General features: G+C 47.9%; 4 protein-coding genes across 4 annotated transcripts; 2 read left to right on the plus strand and 2 right to left on the minus strand.

Annotated features, from left to right (window-relative positions):
• Nucleotides 1-320: 320 nt before the first annotated feature.
• ACHE_20129A (uncharacterized protein) lies at nt 321-3,827 on the minus strand (the record flags this gene model as incomplete). Its single annotated transcript, XM_043284397.1, has 1 exon — nt 321-3,827. The coding sequence occupies one exon, from the start codon at nt 3,825-3,827 to the stop codon at nt 321-323; it is 3,507 nt and encodes a 1,168-aa protein (XP_043133193.1).
• A 6,786-nt stretch (nt 3,828-10,613) lies between these two features.
• ACHE_20130S (putative metaphase-anaphase transition protein (Mlo2)) lies at nt 10,614-12,338 on the plus strand (the record flags this gene model as incomplete). Its single annotated transcript, XM_043284398.1, has 4 exons — nt 10,614-10,753; nt 10,822-10,876; nt 10,937-12,272; nt 12,331-12,338. The coding sequence occupies 4 exons, from the start codon at nt 10,614-10,616 to the stop codon at nt 12,336-12,338; spliced, it is 1,539 nt and encodes a 512-aa protein (XP_043133194.1).
• Nucleotides 12,339-12,673: 335 nt separating this feature from the next.
• ssn3 (cyclin-dependent serine/threonine protein kinase SSN3) lies at nt 12,674-14,467 on the minus strand (the record flags this gene model as incomplete). The annotated part of the gene is made up of 3 exons (XM_043284399.1): nt 12,674-13,751; nt 13,806-13,965; nt 14,335-14,467. The coding sequence occupies 3 exons, from the start codon at nt 14,465-14,467 to the stop codon at nt 12,674-12,676; spliced, it is 1,371 nt and encodes a 456-aa protein (XP_043133195.1).
• A 669-nt stretch (nt 14,468-15,136) lies between these two features.
• ACHE_20132S (putative MFS glucose transporter) lies at nt 15,137-16,641 on the plus strand (the record flags this gene model as incomplete). Its single annotated transcript, XM_043284400.1, has 2 exons — nt 15,137-15,226; nt 15,277-16,641. 2 exons carry the CDS (start codon nt 15,137-15,139, stop codon nt 16,639-16,641), a joined length of 1,455 nt encoding a protein of 484 aa, XP_043133196.1.
• Nucleotides 16,642-17,815: the final 1,174 nt, after the last annotated feature.

Genomic DNA, 17,815 nt, shown 5'->3' on the forward strand with positions numbered 1-17,815 from the left:
ACATATTGAACTATATGGACTAGGCATTGGAAATATATAAAAATCAGCTCCTGCTACTGCTTGATATCTTATTCAGGCAAATGTTCCCCTAAATCAATCTTCATGAGTGTAATGGGCCGAAGCCTTGCTATCTAATATATAGATATGTACAAAAGAACTCGTTGGGGAAAGGAAAGAAAGAAAGAAAGACACGCTGGCGGTGGATTTATATACTCGTGATCAGGTGATCTACGATCACCTGACTTCGGCACGCTCTTGTGAATAGCTTCAATCGAGAACCATTTATGGTTCGAGGTGCCTTTCGGGCCTAGCCCGTTACATTACCCCCCTCCTCGTCGCCTCCGCGATCGCCCCCCGGCGTGGGGTGGCTCATTTGGTATACTCAAGGCCGATTGGATAACAATCCCATTCATCGTTTTGTAGGTTTCCCAGTCATCCAATGCTATGGTATCCTCCATGTTCCTTGCATCGTTCCATTCCGGTTCCTGCCAGCCAATGTATTTGACTAAAAACTCATGTCTTTCGCCTCGTCCCCACCGTCGAAAACGCTCATCTAGTATTCGTTCGACCATATATTCTTCATTCCCATTGATCATTTCTGCAGGAGGTTGGTAGTCATCTTTCCGTTGGCTAGGGAAGGGATCCATTGCCGCTGGGCGGAGGAGCGCTGTATGAAACACGTCGTGGATTGTGCCTGGTGTGTTGAGGCGGTAGGCGTGGGATCCAATCTTTTCCAACACAGTAAATTTTGCCTGCCTGCTTCCCAGTTTCTTGCTAGGGCGTTCTGTTTGTATATTGCGCAGGTCAAGCCAGACTTTCTGCCCAACCTGGTATTCAGGGGCGACATCTCTTCGACGATTGGCATAGTCTTCTTGTTTCTGTTGGGCAACAGCAAGTTCTGTTGTGGCAATGTCAAGAGCTCCCCTTAGCTTGGCTGCAATTCGTTCACCTCGTTCACGCATGGTGCCCAGGTCTGGTGCTGAAAGGTTGATTTCAACATCCTCTTCTAACTGAAAGGGATCAACGTGGTAGCCGTGGTCAAGGAAGAATGGACTGACACCTGTGGAGGCAGCATCCCGGCTGCATATTGCAAGCTGTGCCATTGGTAGCAATGACGCCCAGTTTGATTGTGTGTGGTCACAGAATGAGCGCAAGAATAGTTCAAGAGTAGCATTCATTCGCTCAGTTTGGCCATCGGTTTCAGCATGGTAGGCAGTCGATAATTGTCGTTTGATCCCCAGTAGCTCACAAAAACGCTTCCACATCTCATTGGTGAATTGTCTTCCTCTGTCTGATACAATACTGGCTGGAATGCCATGGTAACCAATGAAACTCTGAATAAGCTTCTGTGCTACTGTGTAGGTGTTGATCTTCTCACAGGGTACAGGGATGACACCTTTTCCAAGGCGATCGACAATAACCATAATGTTTTCATAACCATTCGAAGTTGGTAACTTCTCGATGAAGTCAATCGCAATATACCTCCATTTTCGGTCTGGAATTGGTAGAGGCTTCAGTAGGCCTTGTCGGCGGTCTCTCCATACATTGTTGGCACTGCATTTGTCACAGTTCCGTACAAATCGTCTGACATCCTCAGAGATTGCAGGCCAGTAGACCCTTCGTGCCAGGATAGCATACATTGCGCTCCTCCCTGGATGGCCTGTAAGTACCGAGTCATGTGTTTCTTGTAGCAACCTTGTCCTCAAAGATTCAATGTCAGGGACCCATCGCCGGCCTCGGTAGCACAAGCGGTTGTTCAGTTCAATTGAGCATTCTGAGATTGAGGCTTTGATCCCCAGTTCACATGGGAATTGAGGTGCTCCCACTTGCACTGCTTCTCGTATACGACCGTACTTTTCATCTAGTGGCTCTACCCGAGCCCAATGCTCATCAAGAGTCATATCCAGTAGTTCTTCCAACGATGGTTGCTCACTATTGAGGTTGGTAGGTTCGTTCGCCTGTTCATATCCTTGAGGTGTGCTTGGCTCGCTGTTATAGGGCTCCGTGCCGACTGGTGCTAGAAGGATCCGGGACACATTGATAGGATGGGGTTCTTCAACTAGTCCTCTTTTGCTGCTTCCTTCAACTGGTCCGTCCTTGAGGATCTCAGGATCGAATAGTCGTTGTTCGCGATGCTTTAGCCGTTCATCACCCAATGCAGGAACATCCTGCTCTCGTCGAGACAGTGCATCAGGGCGCCCTGCGAGCTTCCCTGGTCGGTAATGAAGTGTGAAGTCATATCGGCTCAATAGATCTGCCCATCTCATCTGTCTCTCATTCAGTCGTCTCATGGTAGTAAAATAACGGAGATTGCGATGGTCTGTCAGTATCTGGAAATTTACCACTGATATGAGCTCTGATTCCCACTCTTTCAATGCGTTGATGATCGCCAAAAGTTCCTTGTCATGAATCTGGTAGTTGCACTCTGCAGGAGTGTTTTTCTTGGAAAAGTACGCACAAGGTCGTAATACACCATCATCATCATACTGTGAAAGTACGCCACCAGTGGCCCACCCTGATGAGTCAGTCTCAACGACAGTCTCGCGGTCTGGATCAAATTGCATGAGGATCGGTGCCGTTGTAAACATCCTTTTTAACTGTTGGAAGCTTTCTTCGCATTTATCATCCCACACAAAGGGTTTATCTTTTTGAGTCAACGCTGTTAGTGGAGTTGTAAGTTCAGAATAGTTTCGGATGAAACGTCTGTAGAAGTTCGCAAATCCCAAAAATGACCTGACACCTTTCACAGTGGTAGGGGCAGCCCAGTTCATGATTGCTTCAACCTTTGCTGGATCCATGCTGACACCTTTTCCTGCCTCAATAATGAATCCTAAATATTTTGTTGACTTCACTTCAAATTCGCATTTATCAATATCAATCTGTAAGCCGGCCTCTTGGAGACGGCCTAATACTTTGCGGACATGCTCTTGATGCTCTGGCAATGTCCCATCTGTAAATATCAAGATGTCATCGAGGTAAGCAGAAGCGAATTCATCTAGGAAATCTCGTAGGACCCAATTGACATAGCGTTGGAAGGTGCTCGGTGCATTGGCTAGTCCAAATGGTGTTACAAGCCATTCAAACAGCCCAAATCGAGTTCGGAATGCAGTCAACCATTCATCGCCGGCAGCGACACGAATCTTGTGAAAAGCAGCAATAACATCCAACTTGGTGAACCATTTTGCTTTCCCAATTCTTTCCAATGTTTCATTAATTAGTGGTAGGGGGTAGCGGTCCTTCTTTGTAATGGCGTTCAGTGCTCGGTAGTCAACACAAAATCGCAAGCCTCCACCAGGTTTCTTGACAAGCAATACGGGTGCTGCAGCAGGCGAATTGCTAACACGTATGAAGTTCTTTTCCAACAACTCTGTCAATGTCTTCCGTAGCACGAGCAGTTCATCCCTTGACATATTATAAAGGGGGCCCCATGGAGGTTCAGGGGTCGTTCCATCAGCATTCTTATTGAGTTCAATCTTATGGTCGATGTTTGGTCCTCGATGTGGTGGTTGCTTGTCAGCTTCCTTCCGGTCAAATACTGATAGGAATTTATGGTAATGAGGTGGTAGTTTGGTGCGGGGGTCTGTCGGCAATTTGGGTCGTAATGCTTTCTCAATATCCTTTAAACTTGCGGCGAAAATCTGTACACTGCTGTCCTTTTTCTTTTGTCGGTTCCATAGTGCAAAAGCGTTCGCCCCAATGGGCTGGATATCCATTCGTGGTTGATCTTCCATGCTGCTAACAACAATGCCATTGGTGAAGCGCAATTTCGGGCCATTCGGGTCGATAAACACTTGTTGGTCGTCTATCCATGCGAGGCCTAAAATCATGTCGAGTCCCCTACCCAGTTTAGGAACGACATACAGCCATGCAGTGTTTTGGTGGTTTCCCCCACGTTCAATGAGATTTTCGCTACTTCCTTTATACAATCATCTGTTGGGCCCTTGTAGTCATCGATAGCTCGTGGTTTGATGGTCACACGCTCCAGTTGATGTTTTCGGGTAAAATTCTCAGAAACCATACCATATGTAGTACAACCGGTGTCCACTAAAGTTCTGCTGACCTGTTCTCCATTGACTAATGCAGATACTCTGAATTCAGGTCTGTCAAACTTGACTCTTTTTCGGAAGTCGTTCCACTCCTTCTGAAGGTCTATCTGAGCTGTTGGGGCCGGTCGCCACGTAGGTAGATCCATCAACTGTTTGTGACGCTCCTGCGAGAGACTTTTCGCAGGAGCTATTCTTTTCCCAACTGTGTTTCTCTGGGGCTCCTCTCATCTTCATCATTCTCCAACTTTGGAGCAACCTGGGTCTTTGAAACGTGTGTGCGTTGGGGTGCATTGTACGGGCATTTGCTTATGAAATGGCCTGATGCCCCACAGCGAATACAGAGGTTCTGCTCCTTCCTTGCATTTATTTCCTCACTGGGGACCCATTTGGCAGTCTGTCGCGGACGGTGGCGGGAGATAGTGGGTGTCCAGTCCATTTGGTCGCCTTGTGGGGTGGTCACTGGTGGTGCCGGGTTGGTGTTGAAGCTTGATGGGTTGGGATTATTGGCCCGACGGTTAGCATTGTTATGCTGTAGGGTCCGTGATCGGCTGGCATTCTTCTCCATGCGGTCCGCAATGAGCTGGAGTTGAACAACATATTCTGAAAAGTTTTCCTTCTTTTCAACGGTGACCAATCGGTCGTTCATTTCATGATTCAATGCATTGTCAAGGTAAGACCGCTTGACCTCATTATCCCAATCGTAACCTCCAGCTTCCATGAGCAGTCGGTTGAATTCATTGAGTAAGGTGGCGAAAGGCTTGTTGGCTTGCTTTAGGTTCCCTAGGGCACGGACGGCTCGTTCACGGAGGTTACGGTCCTTAAAATTGAAGTCAAGGTGATTCAGAAAGTCTTTTAAGGTCTGTTCTGTGACAGTATCCATATCTCCAGCGTAGTGGTCCATCCAGGGGAGGACCTGGGCTGCAGCAGAGCCGGTTAGTCGACTGAAAGCATACCAGATGCGATCATAAGCACTGCCGATTGCATCCTTGTCGATGTTTAGTTTCGCACGCAATTTACTGATGAACTGTGGGTAGAGGCTTCGGTCAGAGTTGTCGTATGGTTCAGTGTCTCCAATCTTAGGCCTAGGACGCCTAAGGGAGTCAGTTGTTGAAGGTGTTGGTTCGCTTCGGGGTGGTGAGGTCCGCTGAGCTGGTCGAACATTCTGTAGCTCCCGTTCCATTTCGGCCATTCGAGTCCTCATGGACTCAACCATCGCTGCAAGATCATCTTCCATGTTGGGACTGTTCATAGTGTCGCTTTCAACGTCGTCAGGCGTGTAAGTTACCATTAGATAACAGTTGCTCGATCTCAATTTCCAATGGCTTCAATCCGTTGTGTTTTTTCGTTGTGTTCAACCGTGATGCATCCAATGTATCTAATGTCCGTCGCCAATGTATTCGATGTCCGATATGTCCAATGTATTCGATGTGTCCAATGTATTCGATGTCGCCAATGTATTCGATGTCGCCAATGTATTCGATGTGTCCAATGTATTCGATGTGTCCAATGTATTCGATGTGTCCAGTGTATCCGATGTTTCCAATGTGTTCGATGTTTCCTGTGTATCCGATGTTTCCAATGTGTTCGATGTACGATGTACGATCCGTTGTCCGTTCAATCCAATAGGTAATCCGTTGTTCGATAAATTAAGTAAATAGATGAGAAAGGAACGAGTTCTAATGTAATGGGCCGAAGCCTTGCTATCTAATATATAGATATGTACAAAAGAACTCGTTGGGGAAAGGAAAGAAAGAAAGAAAGACACGCTGGCGGTGGATTTATATACTCGTGATCAGGTGATCTACGATCACCTGACTTCGGCACGCTCTTGTGAATAGCTTCAATCGAGAACCATTTATGGTTCGAGGTGCCTTTCGGGCCTAGCCCGTTACATGAGAGTAGTTCTCTTGGTAGAGGATACACCTGCACACTCCAGCAGTAAATATATATTTTCACCTGTAACACCCAAGGTCAGCTTTTAATATCTAAATCATTAGTAGCTACCACCACTTCGCCTGTAATTTGAGATACTAGAATTACTTCAAATGCAGAGGGTCTAATATACCTAAGCATTTTCAAAAATTTCATAAGGAGGACAATGGAAAAGTGCCAACTGATCCTATTACAATCAGAACAGGCGTAAATAACTGATATTTACGAATCTGAATCAGCGAGTTATGCATCACATGACAGCCTGAATGTAGTTAATTTAGCGAGAATTGTGCAAATGCGGATACCATGCGGATATCCGCATCCTATCCACGCGGATTTGGATGTGGATAGCAAAGTGGTATCCGCGGATGAGGATATGTCGCAGTCTACTAGCGCCTCAGGAACCTATAGGGACAAGGGACTGTAGAATAGCTGCTGGCCTCGAGTCCATGGATCATGGTCTGTCATAGCTCTAGGGCTCAGTATGGACAATAAACTTGATTAAATAATAATAATAATAATGTCACAGCTCCTGGACCCATGGCACCAAATGCAGTAAGTTTCGGCCCGTGTATGCCCGGCTAACCATCATTAATTCATGATTCCCAAAAAAATTTAGTTGCATTATTATTATGATGCAATTTAAGATACTATCTGCTGAACTGTATGGTGTCGCAATCAGTCAGATCTTCTACTGCGAACCCAAACGGTTCGGCATTCGCACCGGTCTTAAGTGGAGCCGTGGGTATCAATCCATTTTCCCTATTGGTGAAGTCTTGGAATAAATATATCTATGGGAATGGTCCGGAATTTGACTCACAATGTACTTTTTTCAGGGCATTGCGGCAACTGGCCGCGTGACACGCCGTGATTCTTGGAAATATATGACTATCCTACAGAGTTCCTGATCCTGCGGCAAACTGTTCCCGGGCAGTAACATTGTCCCTGCGGCAGGCCCATGATTCTTGGAAGAAATAACGGCTGTCCTATGGGTGGTATCATGTGGTTCCATGGCAGTATCAAAACAGAGCTAGTCCAAAGAATGACAACTGGTATCTGCTACAGATCTGCAATAATGAATATATTCCTGTATCAATTAGTTGGGGAACTTACAGTAGCAGTTTGTTTGACAAAAGCATGCCGTGCGGCTGCTTGTGGAAATTATACTGAGCAGTCGGGTTGAACGTTCCCGGATCTCAGCATAGTCCATTCTTAGCACAAGGATGAGCTATGCATGAGGGAACCAGGAAAGATAGAAAGGGATTGAAATTGTCATCTAAACTGCCTTAGCGGGGTTCACCTCAGTACAGCCCTGTCAATAAGTGGAAAATCCAACAGTAGAGATAGACAATCAAACAATGCAGGATCCGCCAGGCACATCATTGCCTCTGAGAGTCAGTCCAAGTCGGGCTGCTAGCAGTACATACAAACGGCTATGAACATTGCAGAATTGCAACAGAATATCTCAGCACGATGAACCTCGAATATAACCAATCAGGCGTATCAGTTTCCCACTTGAGGCAATCAGAAAACGCGCCAAACGGCTTATCAATTCTAGGCTTTGGCTGGGTGATGCAACAGGAATTCACAAAGGCCTGCTGTCAGGAAGAGCGGCAAAAAAGCGGCATTTTTGCCATTGGTGTTCAGATCCGGCTGCTTTGCAGAGGTAAGACTTGTCGATGCTGGATGATTCAGAGCAAGCACTGCCGCCTAGCTGGACACAACCATGGGCCGGCCAACAGGACCCGTTCCTCCAGGTCATAATGCGATGACCGCATGATCATATTGTGCCATCCAATAATATCAGTGATTCGTACCATGGAGGCAGTTTATGGCTGCCTGGCGGTTTCAAAGGTGCATGTTGACGGTGAGGAGATGGAGGCGGAGCGGTCCTTGTTGTTGTGCGGTCATCTCCGATGGGTGGAGATGGTGGGAACCGGAACGGTCTGATCCAGTGCACATAATGGGGAGCCGGAGGCGGCGTTGGTGAGGGAAGTAAAGGAAATGAGAAGAAGTGGTCGTCAAGCGACGCACCAGCGGTCTTATATAGTCGGCGGACGATGTGAAGGCGGAGACAGGCGGCAATTCCCCTCAGAGTATAGTGTGTTAGGCTAAACCTAATAGGGTATACACTAAACCGCATCGGGTGCGCGAGACACCGGCGCTAAACCCAAACAGGGGAGTTGCCGAAAACGGCGACGGTCTGGTAAATGCGAATTGTACAAGACTCTGACGCATTTAGACTGCTTCGCACTGTCTTTGGCTATTTTATACTAACACACTCTTAAGTCTAATGATATTCTCGCTTTTCGAAATGGCTCGCGCGTCATTTAACGAATATCGGCGGATTCAGCTCCGGATACTTCGAGCACTACAATTAATGTTGACACCCTCTAAACCATGGTTATCCAGTATCCCCATAGAACTCCTTGAGAACATCTTCTCCCGACTACCATTTCCCAGTCAGGTCTGCTTGGTCCTAACCTGCAAGAATCTCTACAACATATTCAGTCTAATCAGTGCTCCAGGCCAGTAAATTGCAACTTCCTCGGCTGAGTCTGACACCAAAAGATCCAGTCGATCAAGCTGTTGACCATTAGTTTCGCAGGATTCTTCTCCGCCAACTTGAAAATAATAAGTGTACATGTTGTAGACTTTGTCAAAAACTACACCCACGAGAAGAGTTTTCCAGTTCCCAACAGACACAACCCACATAAGCGGCATTGCACTATATCAGCTCAACTCTACTATATATGCTCTTGCATCACATTGACACCTCGTGCTCGACTGCATATTGTGAGGCATCTTGAGAGGAGAACAAATGGCAAGCCGATTTTGGATTTGATCAGCAAGGGGCTGCTAAAAGACTCACATACTGACACGGGGTAGCATGCTCTTTTACATGCGTGTGGTGCTTACCCGATACAAGTAGAAATCAGGTTCTACATTAGAAAAGGTGATAAATTTACTGTTTGTACTCAATATCGGGTACCATCTCCCGCCCCGGATGCGAAGCCAATCTATGCCTGTCCCCGTCTTAGATTGAATGGATTGCGAGTGAACCATCTGCAAACATGCAGTATTTGCTGTGCTTGGGTCACCAAGTTATGAAACCACAGCAATATTCCAGGGTTGAAGGTGGTGCAAGCCACATGGTACCTAGGCCGAGGAAAATGGCCTTTTGCAAAGCTTGTATAGCTAGATATGAAAGGATACTTGTTCCGTAGTTTTTGTTTCTGTGCGAGAAAGAGATGTTATTATTCTTAAGTTGCTAATGCAATAGAAGGATTTGCTCAGTCCATACAAGTATATGAGCGACCATGTCATATTTTCGTATAAGACTTCGACAGGAAGTAAACTTTCACCCACACTACACTCTTGAATCCAATAACTTCTCATTCTCAAGATGGCCCCATTAAAACCAAGCGAACAGACCTTACCCATTCGGGCTTCGCGGTCAACGGCTTCATCCGTACTCTTACCACCCAGGTTCCCAACAGAACTCCTCAAACTCTCCTCTCATCTGCAATTGCCAAATCAGGATTGCTTGGCCTTGACTTGCAAAGGACTCTTCAGCATGTTCGGGATTTAGCAATCAATGAGTTGGACAAGAAAGATGCTTCTGGCAAAGATAGTTCAGACGAGGAACTCGATTCGGACGAAGAATTTGATTCTGACGAAACTCTGACGGAAAAGGTGATTCAGATTCAGATGAGGAAGAACAGAATGGAAATATGGAAGAAGAGGACCCCGAGTGGTATTCACGAATACACCTCTGCCTACTAGAAGGCAACAAATGGGCGTGCTGTGCGCATTGTCAGAACTTACACCCACGTGAAGTTTCCAGCAGGCGAACTGTCATCGACTCCTTCCAGGAGACGATATGCTATGTTACTTGCAATCTGCCCTTTCATCACATTAATACCTCGTGATCGAGCGCGTGTAGTGAGATATCTGCAGAAAACAAGTGGCGAGTAGACTTTTCATCTGGTCGACAAGGGCCTGCTCAAAGGTGCAAAAACCGACAAAGAAAGCAACTGTCTCTCTCACAAATGCGGTGCCTATCAGGGAGCCCGAGCTGAGATGAGATTCTATCTTAGAAAGAATGCTAAGTTATTCGTCCGTACTCTATTTGAGATTCCTTGCTCCGCTTCCGAAGCGGATTCGGACATGGTGTACATCTGCCCTGAAGAAGACCTCTCCGACAGCTTACTCAAAATGAAGAGTTTTGATGCTCCAGAGTCCCGAATCTGCCGCCGGTGCATAACACATATCAAATTGCTAAGCTCTAGGCGCAAGTTGAAGGCGGTGCAAACCACGCGTTGCTTAGGGAAGGGTGAATGGCCTTATGATCGTCGTGATACATATGTGTTATGCCAAATCCAAGACCCTGTAACTATCTATCTTCATTAGAAACTGTTTTCTAATTGCTGCTATTAGCTAAAGGAGATGTTCCCATTCTATGAAGTTTTATCGTAGTCGTAAGGATAGGTAGGCGGTTCGAAGGGGCAGAATCGTCCAATATGCAAACACTGCAAACAAAATGCGGCGCGCGTTGATAAGAGCCACTGTCTTTGGGCCATCTTTGCGCTGCAAAGAAATCCATCATAGGTTTCCATTGACTTCAAAGCCGATATGGATAAATCAGAAGGTACCAGGGCTTCTCGCGATCAAGAGACGCCGAAGGCCACAGATAGCATCGCAATGCGTCGAGACAGCCTGGCTTCCCATGATTCCCGCACGGTTACCTCAGAAGAGTCACACACGGCAAAAGAGTGAGTATTATTAGATATGGCTATGCGCAACTGTATCGATGAGACTCTGACAGGCTTACTTCTTGCAGGTTTATTGAGAATCAACTACAACTCGAAGCCGACGCGCGCGAAGTCCTTCCATATGTGAGTGCAGGCTTGATGGTGTTTCGGGAAGACACTCACTAACCCAGAACCTTCCCCTAGTCCTTCGACTCGTGCTCGCAAGTCCTAGGTCCCCTCCGACAAAGCCTCTTTGCCTGCATTACCTGCAACCCGGCTACAAACCCCGACGAGTCGTATACCCCCGCCGGCGTCTGCTATTCTTGCTCCATCTCCTGTCATGGCGAGCATACCCTAGTCGAGCTCTTCGGCAAGAGAGACTTTGTCTGTGATTGCGGAACCACGCGCCTTCCTCCATCTGCTCCCTGCACGCTCAGATATGACCCGAAGACTGGTCAAAAAGGCGTCCACTCTCAGGAGCCCGCGGCAAACAACAAATACAATCAGAACTTCCAAAACAAGTTCTGCGGATGTAGTGAACCCTACGATGCCGAGAAAGAGAAGGGGACTATGTTCCAGTGCCTCGGCCTGGGTACCGTTGAGACTGGAGGCTGCGGGGAGGACTGGTGGCATCCGGAGTGTATCGTTGGTTTGCCCCGGGACTGGCATAATGCGGAACAGAAGGAGGGAGAGGAACATAACGAGGACGAGGAACCGCCTTTGCCCCCGGGCTTCCCTGCAGAGGATGACTTTGAGACCTTCCTTTGCTACAAGTGCATTGAGTCGAATCCTTGGCTGAAGCGCTACGCCGGGACTCCCGGTTTTCTGCCTCCCATTCACCACCAGGGTGATCAATCCAAGGTTCCCGAGAACAGTGATGCTGGCAAAGAAGACTCGAATACAACGTCACAAGAGCACGAAGGCAATGCAAAGAAGCGCAAACTCGAAGATGAAGAGGACGAGCCAGCAGCAAAGAAGCCAAAGGCCGACCAAACCACTCCCGCAGACCCTGAGCCCAAGTCCGAACCCAAATCCAAACAATCCAAACCAGAACAACCACAACAAACCACCAACAAACACGACACCCTCCCCAAAACCGCACCCACCGGAACCTTCTCCCTGTTCCTGAAAGAAGACTTCCGCGACCACCTCTGCCGCTGCCCTGAGTGCTATCCACACCTCTCCATCCACCGCCAACTCCGCGAAGAAGAAGAAACCTATGAACCCCCACTCTCAGAAGCCGGCGACGAAGAACCCAACGGTGGCGGAAGCACGGGTACCGGATCCCTCCTCGACCGCGGCGAAGCAGCGTTCAGTAACATGGACCGCGTTCGGGCTATTGAAGGCGCTATGGTCTACAATCATCTGCGCGATAAGGTGAAGGAGTTCCTAAAGCCGTTTGCGGAGAGCGGGACAGCTGTTGGGGCGGAGGATATTAAGGAGTATTTTGCAAAGTTGAGGGGTGATGATCCTGCTGCGGCGGCGTCTGGTGATGGGAAGAGTAATGATAATGAGAGTGGTAATAGGCATGAACAGAGTGGTATGTCTTAGTCGTCATGGCTTTGCAAGTTTTATTACGGGTGCTAACGATGGAGCAGGGTACTGATCAACTGTCGTGTCGGGTTCTTTTCTTGTTTGTTATGGAGTACTGAGTGTGGTTTTCGGTATCGGATAGGGTTAGGTATGGGTATGGGTATGGGTATCGGGGATGAAGAATGATTCAACGGCGCACCGGACGGAAGAAATTCATGCGTATCAATTAATTTGCATTCGACAAGCCCTCTAATGAGAAAACCTTCAAATGAATAATGATTTATCAACGAGTAAGGTAACTTATATAAATGTAGCGCCAATTAAGAACATATGAATACCCTAACCGCTAACGCCCGCTTTCGCATACTCGGAAAGAGAAAAAGAAATGAGCACCCGGTATGAGCACGGCTACTCCTTAAGCCTCTTCGCCGCCCTCCCCAACAAACTATCATCCGGCAACCCACTCCTCTTCGTCCCCGGCAATGAACCACTTCTCATATCCCCATCATCCTGCGTAACCCTCCGATGCGGATACCGTCCCTCAAGACCCTGAAAGCAATCCGCAGAAATCGGCCCCCCTTCCTTAAAATAGGGATGCTCGAGTGCCTCCTGCGCCGTGATACGTTTCGTAGGATCGTACTCAAGAAGACGGGAGAGGAGGTCTAGTCCCTCTGCACCTGGGGTCCCGATGCTCGAGGTCGACGAGTACCCGCCGTTCTTGAGACAGTTCGTGTACCAGGACTCGAGGCTCGGTGGGCGGGAGAAGTGGTGGCCCGACGAGGCGCGTGAGAGCGCGAGGGATTGGAGCTGGGAGTACTCGGGCATGGAAACAAGGCCGGGCCAGGTTTCTTTACGAGGCATACCCATGATTTCGATGATGCGCATCATTTGGTTCCTCTGGAAAGGGACAGTCTTCTTGCTATCCATTTTGGCTTCTTCGCCTTTGAAAATGGGGCGGAGGGAAAGGAGTTCTGCGAATATGCAACCGACGGCCCACAGGTCGACGGCGGGTGTGTAATGGCGGCTTCCCATGAGGAGTTCAGGGGCGCGGTACCAAATCGTGACGACGACCTTGTCGCCTGAGAAGAGGGAGTTGAGGGGTTTATAGAAAAGGCGGGCGAGGCCCAGATCGCCGATACGAATTGCGCCGCTGGAGGTTACTAGGATATTAGCTGGTTTGAGGTCGCGGTGCAGGACCCAGTTTGTGTGCAGGTAGTAGAGGCCGTTTAGGAGTTGGAAGAGGATGGAGCGGACCATTGGGGCTGGTATGGCGTGTCTTTGCGGGGTGGTGTGGTGGTGGATGATTTGGAGGAGGTCGTGGTCTGTGTATTCGAAGACCATGAAGATGCATTTGTCTTCGAGGATGATTTCTGCTAGCTGGACCACATTGGGATGGTCTAGTTCGGAGCATAGGGACATTTCCCGGATGGCGGATTGGGAGAGGCCGGTGTATTGGATCGCCTCGCCTTCTTTTTCCGGTTTGAACCTGACAATGGTTAGTCCAGAATTCAAGAAAGAAATGATGGGATGCACGGCGCACTTCTTGATGGCGAATTCGCCCCTCCGGCCATCTTTGGCCAGGGCTTTGTATACTCGGCCATATGTACCGCTGCTGATGAAACCCACGATGTGGTACTTGTCGCGTACACGAACTTTACTGGTATATCCAGTTCCAGCCGGTCTTCTTGTATCTATGGTTTCTTCATGCTGTTAGCATCTACTCCGTACTGGCTATGTTATCGACTATCATCAACCGCAAGAAAGGAAATCAAAGCCACACTATAAGAAAGCAATGCAACCGCAAAACAGGACCAAATTGCTTAAAGAGGGGGATCATTACCACGAGGATAAAAACCGCCAAAGGAGTTGAAAAGAGGAAAATTGCGGTTAAACATGATAGAAAGAAACAATCACCATCCAAGAGATGAAAATAGAAGAAAATTATAAGGACAAATGCAAGAAATTATACAATTAAAGCAGACCCGTCAACTCCCGGACATGCTTCCGGATCAAAATTAAACCCAACGGAAAGGCAAGAAGACAGTATCAAACAGAAGTGGCAATATTACCATCGACCGCAGCCTGCAGACTCCTTTTCAATGCCAAACTCTGAGAAACAGCAGTACTAGTGGCCACGGCAGGCCTGGTGGATGATGCTGTCAATGGTCCCGAGCTGGAGGGTTGTTGGTTGGTCAGGCTCATGGAGATCAGTGTATCAGCAGTACAAATATGGAGTATAGTCACGGCGGGGTACGGGCAATGCTATGCAAGAAAGAGCCTGGGTTGATCTGATTGATGGGCTTAGGATAGGACTAGCTGTGGTGATCATATGGGAGGATTTGCTGGCGATGACTCTCGGTCGGGGTTAGTCAGCAGTGAACATGGAGTGCTAGTTATGGGTGTGTGACACCCCATAGACGGAGGACTAAAGCATAATTGTATAATTAAGGACAAGGATAGAATGGCTTGATTGATTGTGTTGATCGCTGGGATAGCTGTACAATATTAAATGTTGTTCTTGGAGGTGGTCTTTGATGCCTCGGTCTTCGTAACAGCTCGACACCCACGATTCTGCTATCTTATGCTTGTCGAATAAAATTTCTTCCATTGAGTAATTGATTCTTCGGTTAAGAAATCTAACAAGGCAGACTTGGGTTCATACTACTACGGAGTACTACTATTAATTGTGAATACGAAGCACAAGTAGGCTGTGAACGGTCACGATCTGCAACGTCATCGCGTCTCCTCGACTCCTAAAATCTCACACCTCGACAACGACACAACCCGAGATGTGCGTTTGGTCTCGAAAACAATACTATCAAGATAACTATATATAATCATTTGAACACATAGCTTATCTTTTCATAAAATATGGCTTTCAGCCAGTACAAGGTCACACCGTATCTGGTGTACCTGGTGTTTATCACCACACTCGGGCCGCTGCAATTCGGATATCATTTGGTACGACAGATACTGCACTCACCTAACTGATAGCGCTGACAAGTCTCTAGGCTGAACTCAACGCCCCCCAATCCGTAATAACATGCGAACGCCAAAGCATCCACTCCTCTGTCGCAAATCTCTCGCCGCAATGCATCCACATGAACCCCTCGCAATTCGGCCTCGTATCCTCTATTTACACACTCGGTGGTCTCCTGGGCGCCCTGCTGGCCGGTCCCGTCGCGACTAGATATGGACGATTAATCGTCCTACGAGCAACGACCATTTTTTTTATCCTGGGTCCCCTCGCGATGACAATGGCAGGTAGCATCGCCGTGATAAGCGTTGGTAGGTTGGTAGCTGGAGTCGGGGCGGGAGCTGCTATTGTGGTTGGGCCGATTTACATATCGGAGATTGCGCCTCACAGTGCCCGGGGATTCTTTGGTGCCTTTACGCAGATTATGACCAACGTTGGTATTCTCTTGACCCAGACATTGGGATTGTTTATGAGCAGAGGGAACAAGTGGAGGCAAATACTCTTTATTGCTGGTGTCATCGGATTCGCGGAACTTTTGGGTCTCTTCTTCGTACCGGAAAGTCCGATTTGGCTGGCAGAGCACCAGAAAACGACGCAGGCGCGGCAGGTACTACAGCGCATTCGAGGCAAGAACGCGGATATCGATACCGAAATTGAAGGGTGGAATGTCTCCACGGACCCTGCCGACCCATCCGCCGAAGAGGAGTCTCTTCTCGAGCACCCCTCGGGCGAGGCATCTTCCAAGCAACCTCCGGTTACCATCCTGCGTGCTATTACAGACCCTGAGTATCGTCAAGCGATTATCGCTGTGATTGGGGTCATGGTCGCCCAGCAGTTCACTGGTATCAACAGTATCGTGATGTACAGTGTTTCGCTGTTACAGACTATTCTCCCGACTACGGCCGCGTTACTCACCGTAATGATCTCCGCTATCAATCTCGTCATCACGTTGGCCTGCTCCCCGCTACCGGACAAGATAGGTCGACGAAAGTGCCTTCTCCTGAGTATCACTGGGGTAGGTATCGACTCTGTCCTGCTGGCCCTAGGAATCTACTTCAACCAGAAGGCATTGTCTTCCATCGCGGCATTACTATTCGTCGCATTTTTCGCCGTAGGCCTGGGTCCGGTCCCCTTCATCCTGTCTTCTGAACTGGTCGGACCAGAGGCCGTTGGGGCGACGCAGAGCCTGGCACTGGGGGCTAACTGGATTGCAACCTTTGTGGTGGCGCAGTTCTTCCCTGTTGTTAATGATGCTTTGGGTGGTCGCGGAAGGGTATACTGGATATTTGCCGTGTTGGCGGCTGTTATGGGGTCTTTTATTTATAGGTTTGTTCCGGAAACGAAGGACAAGGCCAATGCTGATGAGGTATGGGGACGGGAGAACCGGAGACGGGATTGAGGCTTGGAATTCATAGTTTTATTCGACTAGGTCTTTATAGCTATGCTAAATGCACTGCATCAGACATTTTCTTCCTTAGAACATGCTTATTAGACTCAATTCGCACCATTGACAAAGGCTTTTGGATACACTACTCGATTCGTGTGCGCACTAGTTCGGCAGAGCGTATTGAGCCGTGTTAGCTCAACTGGTGTCGACAATGGTAGTCAGTTTAGTCATGGACGAGAACTGGACGTCAATCAATTTTCTCCATGAGAAAAACCGTCCAGCAATTCCTCTTACCGAATGATCAGACCAATCAAGCGATAAGGTATCCGCGATTTGACGGGATAAGACAAATAAGTCGTCCTATGGCCTTTAATTTATGGTCAACGATGTCGACCTGTTCAAGGCCGTTTTTGTCAATTGTCAATCACATCAGCCTTCTCAGCGGCCAGCTGCAATTTGAATTTCTCCATTTCGTAGGCGAGAATATTCACAAGCATATTTCTAATGCCATATACTTGATTTGCATTGTGATATAACCAGTCAGTGAGACGACACCATAAAGATATCTCGTAAACGAAAGACAGAAACCGACTTCCCTTTTTCTTTACGCTTAGCTCATTAGTTCATCATCTAGGCTCACCAGAAACACGTTGATTTTCATCAATCTTCCTCTCAAATCAGAATCTTTGGCAGAGCACGATATCAATGTCTTTGGAAGCTCCATAACATTCCTTGACTTCCCTGTCCCGGGAGAAGGCTAGGGTGTTGCTCTTCTCTTATCTTTGGATCCATAAGGTATGTTTCGAAATGCACGGCACATATACTGTGCTCGGAAGAATTCGGCATTGATTTTTGCCATTTCGAGTGTGGTTTTTTCCGCGAGTAGCGCTCTCTTTTTCGGGGAAATTGTAGTGCGAGACCTTTAGTCTTTGTAGTATGTCTGGTTTTTTCGACATTTGTCCTCAAGGCTGTATACAGCACTTCGCGCTTCGCAACAATACGCACCACATTATGCGTGTGTGCCTTGACTATTTGCACGGGCTTCATCCATGTTGCAATCTGGTGGAGGCATTGATCTTAACTGGAGTGGTGTTACTCTCGAATCTCATCTTCGAGGGATTCGTGTACTGGAGTCGATTGCAAAAAGACACAAGGCTATGGTGACCTTGAAGCCCTATTGAGACGG

This window comes from Aspergillus chevalieri, chromosome 2 (assembly GCF_016861735.1).
Source record: "Aspergillus chevalieri M1 DNA, chromosome 2, nearly complete sequence".
Classification (NCBI taxonomy): Eukaryota; Fungi; Ascomycota; class Eurotiomycetes; order Eurotiales; family Aspergillaceae; genus Aspergillus; species Aspergillus chevalieri.